This window comes from Trematomus bernacchii, unplaced genomic scaffold, assembly GCF_902827165.1.
Source record: "Trematomus bernacchii unplaced genomic scaffold, fTreBer1.1, whole genome shotgun sequence".
NCBI lineage: Eukaryota > Metazoa > Chordata > Actinopteri > Perciformes > Nototheniidae > Trematomus > Trematomus bernacchii.
In genome coordinates, this window is record NW_022987370.1 from 2,241,348 (window position 1) to 2,251,336 (window position 9,989).

Sequence of the window (9,989 nt, forward strand, 5' to 3'; positions counted from 1 at the left end):
TCTGGAGTTTGAATGGACTACACATGTCGGCTGTCGGGGAGGAATCTCTCCTGCTGATGTTCAGGTGTATATCAGTATGTAGTGTCTCTACTTTAAAGAGTCCTCACCTGCTGATCTTCAGGTGTATATCAGTATGTAGTGTCTCTACTTTAAAGAGTCCTCTCCTGCTGATGTTCAGGTGTATATCAGTATGTAGTGTCTCTACTTTAAAGAGTCCTCTCCTGCTGATCTTCAGGTGTATATCAGTATGTAGTGTCTCTACTTTAAAGAGTCCTCTCCTGCTGATGTTCAGGTGTATATCAGTATGTAGTGTCTCTACTTTAAAGAGTCCTCTCCTGCTGATGTTCAGGTGTATATCAGTATGTAGTGTCTCTACTTTAAAGAGTCCTCTCCTGCTGATGTTCAGGTGTATATCAGTATGTAGTGTCTCTACTTTAAAGAGTCCTCTCCTGCTGATGTTCAGGTGTATATCAGTATGTAGTGTCTCTACTTTAAAGAGTCCTCTCCTGCTGATGTTCAGGTGTATATCAGTATGTAGTGTCTCTACTTTAAAGAGTCCTCTCCTGCTGATGTTCAGGTGTATATCAGTATGTAGTGTCTCTACTTTAAAGAGTCCTCTCCTGCTGATGTTCAGGTGTATATCAGTATGTAGTGTCTCTACTTTAAAGAGTCCTCTCCTGCTGATGTTCAGGTGTATATCAGTATGTAGTGTCTCTACTTTAAAGAGTCCTCTCCTGCTGATGTCCAGGTGTATATCAGTATGTAGTGTCTCTACTTTAAAGAGTCCTCTCCTGCTGATGTTCAGGTGTATATCAGTATGTAGTGTCTCTACTTTAAAGAGTCCTCTCCTGCTGATCTTCAGGTGTATATCAGTATGTAGTGTCTCTACTTTAAAGAGTATAGTATATCTTTAAAAACTAAGTCCCTTTCTATCAGCTGTGCACCGTTATGGTGTAAATATAACCTATCTACTAATTGGATCAAATATAAAAGTCAGCCGTATTAGTATTGATACTGCAAGGAGACGTTTTTTGTGAAAAGAAATGTAAGATATTGTGTAATTGTTGATATATTTATGATCCACGTCACGTATTCAGTTTTGGCGGCACTTCTTCCTGTTTGTCCAGAAGTCTTCTCATCAGGGCTCTATAAATAAAGAACTACGGCAGATGTGTAATATGTAATGCAGCCGAACCGTGTATTACAATGCCGTTATGTGATGACTTTCAAAGAGAAAAGCAAGAACACTCGGAATAAAGTATTATTTTATTTTTTAATGTTTTCGGATTTCACATCGCATAAACACCATCTCCCAACGTGCATTGCGGCTAAAACATCCAATCAGCGAGCTGAGGATCTTTCCTACATCTGTTTCCGGTATTGTTCCTGTAATGAGAGTTCACATTTATGCTACATTGAAGGGTGGAATCGACTACACATCTTCAGAAACATAATTTGCTTCAGATGTAACTCATAGCAATATTGTAACCATTAAGAAAAGCCAACTGCATTAAAAACCCAGTTAACAAACACAAGGTAAAGTATTTTTCCTTCAGTAATGAAGATGTAATTCCAATGTAGACACACCTGGGGTCGCTGTTCAGTCTGTTACGCTGAGCCATGCATTGTCTGGAACGTAAAAGGGACGAAGAAGACAAAGTGAAGTGACGTACTTCCGGTTCCACATGAAAACATTCCCAGTGCAAAAACAAATCGCTAAATAAAAACATAATAATTAAAATACCACAAACATGATATTGACCAGTATACAGATTATGCACATGATTTTGCAGATTTAGCGTTTTTGCGCCATGTCAGTTACCTGTGTTGTTGTGCGTCATGTTAAAAGTAGCCGACTAAAAACTAACAAAAAACGTTTTTTCCACATCTTTGTTATTTTTCTTCCCTGAAGCAAAATTATTTATTATATAGTTTTAAATTATCATTTGAATAATAACATATCATATAAAATATAATCTCAGGCACAATGAAATGAAATAAATATATATAAAATAAAAATAAAATAAATGTGCAGACAGGGGAGCTCCGTACCGCCTGCCTGCCGCTAGGGGGTGCTGCAGCGCCCTCAGCACCCCCCTTCCCGCGCCCCTGGGCGATTACCATTTTGTTCAGCAAAACGCCTCACAAACTTATTAAGATCAACAGATTTAGTGCGTTTTGATTCACAGCCAAACTTGACAGTCTCTTCTCTGTCTTTGTAGACCGCAAATACCTCATTCCTTCAGTACTTGGGTCCGAATGCTTCTCGTTTTGCGCCATCCCCCCGTTCAAATGAAATCGCCGCCAATCATATTTCCAAACTCGCGCTAGGGCCGGGGGAGTGGTTACAACATACAAGGCTCGCGTCTTGTGCTGCATTCACTTGCGCTCGGACATTAGAGATTTTCTCTCATAAATGTCCGATGAGCCACAACTTTTCTTTCAAAACAAAGATGCCAACCGGGGTGGCAGCTGGGGTGGCAAGGCTATTTTTTAGGGTGGCAGTTGCCACCCCGGTAGATCCACCCCTGAAGCTGGGCGAGGGGAAGGGATCCCGGCGAGAGTTTCCCAGAGCAGTCTTCGAGAGAGTCGCTTTAGATTGTGAATAGTGATGGGAATTATGGCTCTTTGAAGGGAGCCGGATCTTATGGCTCCGTTCCTTTCAAAGAGCCGTTCAAAAGAGCCGTTTTTTTAAAGGGGTCGGGGTGCTAGGTTTATCTGCGAAATAATCACCAGGATAATGATTGACTGTATTGCCAGACCTAATGTCAATAATCTGCATTGTAAACATGACACAAGGTGGCGCCATATCCATGTCATTCATGTCAGTAAATGTACTACTTTGAATTTACCCTCTGTATGTGTTAAGTCAATAAAGTTGCCTTGCATGAAATTCACGCAACTCTTAATATTAGATACTGTGTTTTTAAGTGGCGATGGAGATTATTTGTTGACCCTGCTTTAAAGGATATTTTGCCTTTACAAATGGTGCGCTTTATCACTGCCTGGGTTTTGTTTGAAGTGCATCCAAATGCTGCTGCGTTTTCGCGTTTGGCTCATTTTCCATCCGAAAAACACGTCGTCTACCTGTCCTGTTCCACTTGTTATGACTTCTCTCTCTCACGTATTCCCTTAAGACCCACCCCATCTCACTCCTCGTGCTGAAACCTACCAATCAGAGTAGGGGCGGGTCTTCACAGAATACGTTTGGGGAACAAAATCAAGCTTTTTAAGGCGAGTGGATTTTGGCAGGCAGTGAGTGCGGACCAACGATTGAACGATAAAAAGAACGGCTCTCACCAAGTACGATTCGGTTCCCCTCGTTCGTACCAAAGAGCCGTTCAAAAGAATCGGCTCGTTCGCGACCGACACATCACTAATTGTGAAAGCTATGTGTGGGAGAAAACCAGACGTGAAGTATCGTGGCAGTTACAGCCGTTACTGATAAAGCAGCCTCAAGATTAAAACCAAATCTTAGATAATACTGCAGGTGATGCTCGCGTTAATCGGTCATGCAAACTTTCCATTTTAGTCAGTCATAGACAGCACACATTCATTGAAGCTTCCACTTTTTAGCTTGAAAAATACTTTCACTACATACATTCCCCATGTCACTTCTTCTTTTGGGAAAAACTTCATGTATTTGTTTAGAAATAAACCAAATATAATTGTAAAGGCTGTTATCATAGGACATGACCATACACAGTACCTGGACAGCTGCACCTGCTTCCTAAGCAGGAGTCAGGAGGGAAACATGCCGAGGAGAGTCCATATGCACTCCATCCTGCTACTCCTATGGATTTTAGGAAGATCCCTATTATACATACTTTATCGACCTATTTAGACTGGATGTGATTCTTATAAAACTCGCCCCTCTTCAGGTGCAGGTGAATTCGTTGGGACCGGCTGCCTGTCTCCGCTCCATCGAATCCTTCCAGATTTATAAAGGTACCCTGCTGCAGCCACAGCAGCGACACTCGGGATGAACAAAAGGCTGAATAAGATCCAACAAGTAGTCTCAAGAATGGTCACTTCCATTGATGAAAAGTAGACCTGTATGGTGAAGGGCATCGTCATGGCTGCATGTTGACAGGGAGAAAACATATTTTCAGTGAAAATAAAGAGTTTATATAATACTTTTCTTCATCAGAGGTTGCAATGACGTTGCATCTTTGTTTACCATTAGAATAGATCTACTAGAATCTGCACATTAAAAAGGTGAAGTTGGACAGTAAATACTGCACTTCTTCTGAGTTTACTCACCAGTGATGTTGAGCCAGCATCTCCTAGAGTTACTCTCATCAGGTCTGACGAATATGTCACACCGATAACACCCAGAGTCATTGGTCCTGAGTCTGGAGACATGAAGTGTGAGGCGTCCTTCTGTGAGGACGTCTTTGTCCCACTGGACTCGTCCTGCAAACTGTGGATCCTGAGACTCTGGGGATTCAACACCTCCAAGGAGATGAAACAGGACGTAGGATCTGCCTTCAGTTAACAGCTGACAGATGGTAGAGATGGATCTGAGTGAAGTGTCTGTTCTGGTGCTGAAGGTCCACTCCAGGGTGATGTTCTGGTTCTCCTCTGCCTGATAGGAAGTCTGAGGCACATTCACTACAAATGTTCCTGTGGAGGAGACACAGAGGGACTCTTTAAACTGCAGCTATGTTCCTGTGGAGGAGACACAGAGGGACTCTTTAAACTGCAGCTATGTTCCTGTGGAGGAGACACAGAGGGACTCTTTAAACTGCAGCTATGTTCCTGTGGAGGAAACACAGAGGGACTCTTTAAATTGCAGCTATGTTGCTGTGGAGGAGACACTGAGGGACTCTTTAAACTGCAGCTATGTTCCTGTGGAGGAGACACAGAGGGACTCTTTAAACTGCAGCTATGTTCCTGTGGAGGAGACACAGAGGGACTCTTTAAACTGCAGCTATGTTTCTGTGGAGGAGACACAGAGGGACTCTTTAAACTGCAGCTATGTTTCTGTGGAGGAGACACAGAGGGACTCTTTAAACTGCAGCTATGTTACTGTGGAGGAGACACAGAGGGACTCTTTAAACTGCAGCTATGTTTCTGTGGAGGAGACACAGAGGGACTCTTTAAACTGCAGCTATGTTTCTGTGGAGGAGACACAGAGGGACTCTTTAAACTGCAGCTATGTTTCTGTGGAGGAGACACAGAGGGACTCTTTAAACTGCAGCTATGTTCCTGTGGAGGAGACACAGAGGGACTCTTTAAACTGCAGCTATGTTTCTGTGGAGGAGACACAGAGGGACTCTTTAAACTGCAGCTATGTTTCTGTGGAGGAGACACAGAGGGACTCTTTAAACTGCAGCTATGTTTCTGTGGAGGAGACACAGAGGGACTCTTTAAACTGCAGCTATGTTTCTGTGGAGGAGACACAGAGGGACTCTTTAAACTGCAGCTATGTTTCTGTGGAGGAGACACAGAGGGACTCTTTAAACTGCAGCTATGTTTCTGTGCTGCTTTACTGAGAACAGCTTTAAAGAGACTAACTGAAGCTAACCAGAGACAGAGGTCTCCTCAGGTGAGGAAGAGTATTAGGGTATGAGGGAAATAAAGAAGAAAAGGACTATTTTACTTTTTTATTTAGCATGTTAAGAAAAAAGCCAAGATGTCGAGTAAAATATCAATCTTTCAATTTGAGTGCAGGCATTAGGAAAAATGTATCAGAAAAAACTTTGCACTTTTAATAACAAACTACTTTTGTTAGAGAATATACTGAAAGCTCCACTTCTTGACATTTTGATTTAATAAAAGCTAACTCAAATCAGAATCCCCCTCCTCAGTTTTGACCCTCTTGCCTTGCACTAATAGTGTTCCATACCAAAGAGCTCTAAGATGCTTCTTTGTGAAAAGGTAAAACGTGACACAAAAAGTTTTTCAATAATATTCATTGTGTCTGAGTGGGAAATAAAGGAGTAAACTAACCAGAGACACAGGGGGTGAGGAAGAGGAGCAGCAGGAGGAGGAAGATCATCTTCTCCCTGTGAGAGGACACACACACACACACACACACGCACACACACACACACACACACGCACACACACACACACACACACACACGCACGCACACACACACACACACACACACACACACACACACACACACACACACACACACACACACACACACACTCTGTCTTTCCCACATTACTTATTACACAGAGGACTGACACCAGGAACAGTAACATATGTCTGTCACTAGGTGGCGCCAGATATCAACATTATATTTTCTTTGAACTGAATCAGGAAATACTTTCTGCTTTGAGATCAGAGAACACAGACTGAAACAGAGGACCAACTGAACCCCTTCAGTTTTGTTTCAGAATCTCTCTGAACAATAACAATAATAATACAAATAATTAGGGCCCGAGCACGTAGCGCTAGGACCCAACGGCGTCCTAGCGCTACGTGCGAGGAACCTATTGTTATTATTGTTATTATAATAGTGAATGTGTGCTTCGTGGGGAGAAAGAGACAGCTTTTGCATTCAGAACAATTATAGTAGGGAGACCAGGGACAGTTGCAACACGGGTCGGTTGTAACACCTTCAATATCTCCAATCACAAACAAGCTAGAGTGATGAAACTCACTCGGCACATGTGCAGATAGATGGTCAGATCGCTGAGGTAAAATATTAACTACAATTATATGATGTATTTTTTGGATACTGTCTTGAGTTCAAATGTCTAGGAATCCAAACTAGTATTATTAGAATCACTGTTTTGTAAGCTACAAATATAACTGAATATGGGTCAAGCTAGCAATCAGGCAGGTTCACAGGGTGGTCCTGGGACGGTTGTAACGGGACGGTTGTAACGGGACGGTTGTAACATGGCACATTTACAATGATGGCTCATTTGCTTGAATGATCAATTGTTCATTCAAGCATACAGTTGTATTGTTGATTGGTGCATTGTCCCTGTAAAAATAAACAGAATAAAATACTGTAGGCCTAAAGTGTGTGTGTGTGTTTACAGTATGCCAAATGTCAGAAAGAGGAAGACAGACAGGGGAGTGCCACTTGCTCTGCTGCAGAGGGCCTCAAATGAAGTTGAGAAGGGCAAATCATTCAGGGAAATGGCAAAGTCCCTGGATATATGCCATGTCACCCTGTACCGGTTCCATACAAAGAGGCTGAGGTTGGAGAGTCAGGGATCACAAACACCCCCAAGAGTAGGCTACTGGACACCAAAGAAGGTGTTCTCAACAGAGCAGGAGATGCTTTTGAGAGACTATCTGATGGAGGCAGCTGATTTATACTATGGTCTCAGCTCAAAGGAGGTAGGTCTACATACTGTAATTAAGGTAGAAGCACCTCGAGGCTTTCACACCAGCGCTTTTCCCTTTCTAGCTCCGAGCGAGAGCTTTTCCGGTTCAGCTCCGGTTTCCCTTTTCAGCTCCCGCTCTGTTCACACCGCCCAGAGCTGCCGCTGCTGCGTCATGACGTCACAGTTTACGTCGCTGATTTTCTCCCACAACAACAACGGGCCGGGGACTGCATCGGGTCGATGATCGTGTTGCTTTTAATCATACGAAGCCAGATTCAATTAAATAACGACTTCTCCAACCTTATACTTTTCTCCAGAGTGCCGTGGTTCATTGTTTATTAATGTGTTTCAGCGGCATTTACCGACCGCTGCAGTGCTGGCTGCTCTTCCACGGGAGTTTATTCTCCCGTTAGCTCCGGGTTAGCTCACACGGCTCTAAAGTATTCACTGTCTGACTGTCACACAAGCAGCTGATACATATCCCCAGTTCCCCTTAAGTGAATGTGTGTCAGTCTGAATTGATGCTGTTTGGCATCACAACGCTGTTATGAAAGTTTCTCTGGTATAACATGGGTGATGTTAGCATAGCAACCGAAGCTAAACTGACTACTTGCTAAGCCGTTTTCTACAGGCACTTTTTACCGGCGTATTTTTCATTATGATTCTACTTGTGATAGTCGGACATGACAACCTGTGCAGCCCATGTATTGATTCCATCCGATAGCTGCTATAATAACAAACAAAACGTCTGCCTGCTCTCCACAATGATCAATAACAGCGAACGGATGGTCAAAGTAAGGTTTCCTGCACGCCTCGACGTAAGAGACGCCGCATCATAGCTCCGGAGCTCTTGCCTCTGGACCGACAATTTTTTGGAGCTGGAAGTGAACCGCATTCCGGAGCTATGACGCGCCGCCGCTGCGGTGTGAACAGGAAAAACCGGCGCTTTTCCAGCTCCGAGCAGGAGCTGGAAAAGCGCCGGTTTGAAAGGGAGAACAGTTTAATCCTTCACAGAGGATGATGCTGTGTGTTATCTGTTATCCTGTTCATTGTTCATTGTTTGTTGGAGGATGTGTGAAACCCCATTCAAATCTTGTTGCCTTAGAATTTGACAGCTTTCCCTCTTTGTTGTCATGTAGTGTGAAAAAAGGTAACCGTTATTAACATGTTACAACCGTGCCTGGCATGTGCTACAACTGTCCCTGTACACAAGGACAGTTGTAACAGTTGAGTTTTTAAAAAAAAATACATTTTCCAACCTGTACTTATTTCATAAAAACATATTAAATACATTGTTTCAGTAGCTGACATATTGATAATGTATAATATAGCAAAATGGCTATCCTATTGTAAATGTTTTTTTACTTATTGGGGAAAAGCCCAAAAAGTGTTGCAACTGTCCCTGGTCTCCCTATAAGTGGCATGTCTTGTTTTATAAACCTCTTCTCATATTTTAAAATCTGAATTAAAAATGCTATTCGTGCTCATGATATAAAAATTGGAACCAATGTTTGCTTAAATAATAATAATATAATGTAACCTTTAAGTTACTTACATTTGTATGAATATATTCAATGCGCATATTATTCTTCAAACTGTAAACTGTTGAACTAAAATAGACAATTAAGATAGTTGCATGAGAATAACCTGAAAATGAAGTAGTATTTTTATACATTTCTTTATGATCACATATACCGGTGTGTAGCAGAGTGTTTTAGTTTTGTGCACACACAGACACTGCAGCAAAAGCAGATTAAACCGGAGGTTATATCCGTTAGTCACAAAGTTAGGACAGTTCCTGTTTCTGTCCTCTCTGCTGTAGTTACACGGTCGGAGTGTGTCGGAGAGGATTTGGTCATTTGAGACAACAGCCTTCACACATGGCTCTGAAATGTTTTCCCCTCACGAAGCACACATCCAAGTTTATAGTTGTTTATCCAACAACAACAAAAAAGGTCACCCTTAATTTGTAAAGTCCTTTTTGGCATTTAAATGTATAACAAGGCGTTAATTACACATGTTTTTTGTTTATCTTTTGGTCTCATGTGATTCAGACATTAGGCAGAGCTCGTTCTCTTATTTACAGAAAGGCACATTTTGTGTTTGAACAAGGAGTCAATATCTTTCCAACTCGTTCTCTTATTTTAGTTTAATGTGGTGCCTGTTCTCTTATAAGAGGTTCAACAGGAGAGCAACAGAAAGCAGCAGTAAGAGACATGTCCTTAATAAAGTAGAAATATGTGTTCTTACCGACTGCAGAGACCTCAGTGCTGACAGCTCTGTTTTCTGGATATCATGGTGAATATGTCCGATGAAGCTATAGTTGGTGTTTCAACGAAACTATCATTCTCAATACTGAATCTGTGAAAGGAGTGTTCCTGCTGTCGATTTTCTGTGGTTCTTCTGAGTATGTACACATCCCGTCCTGGTGTGAAGCATTCACTTTGAGTAGGCGTAGTTCAGGCTGAGGGGAGGAGAGAAAGTCCTCCGACACACCCTGTACCCCAGTGGTTTAAATAACGTTCAACACGTATCTTAGTTAAAGAAGAAGAAGAAGGATCAATGACCTTACAGCCAAATGATGAAACTCACAGTGACTGAAATACATAAATATAGATATAACACTTTACAGATGTTACATGGGGGATGTATGGAGTCTCATTTACTGATGTGACTGATAGATGTCATGT

The 9,989-nt window shown here is 42.1% G+C and overlaps 1 protein-coding gene across 3 annotated transcripts; it reads right to left on the bottom strand.

Moving 5' to 3' along the window:
* Positions 1–1,591: 1,591 nt before the first annotated feature.
* Positions 1,592–9,729, bottom strand: LOC117484152 (butyrophilin-like protein 8). 3 transcript variants are annotated; one of them, XM_034132646.1, is made up of 6 exons: positions 9,550–9,729; positions 5,956–6,011; positions 4,264–4,626; positions 3,872–4,079; positions 3,710–3,793; positions 1,592–1,629 (listed from the first exon to the last, which is right to left on the bottom strand). In XM_034132646.1, the coding sequence occupies exons 2-5, from the start codon at positions 6,002–6,004 to the stop codon at positions 3,742–3,744; spliced, it is 672 nt and encodes a 223-aa protein (XP_033988537.1). In that variant the 5' UTR covers positions 6,005–6,011; positions 9,550–9,729; the 3' UTR covers positions 1,592–1,629; positions 3,710–3,741. The 3 variants fall into 3 exon arrangements, with proteins under 3 accessions (XP_033988537.1, XP_033988547.1, XP_033988531.1); XM_034132656.1 differs by lacking the exon at positions 1,592–1,629 and having other exon boundaries at positions 3,307–3,793; positions 5,956–6,004; XM_034132640.1 differs by lacking the exon at positions 1,592–1,629 and having other exon boundaries at positions 3,307–3,793.
* Positions 9,730–9,989: the final 260 nt, after the last annotated feature.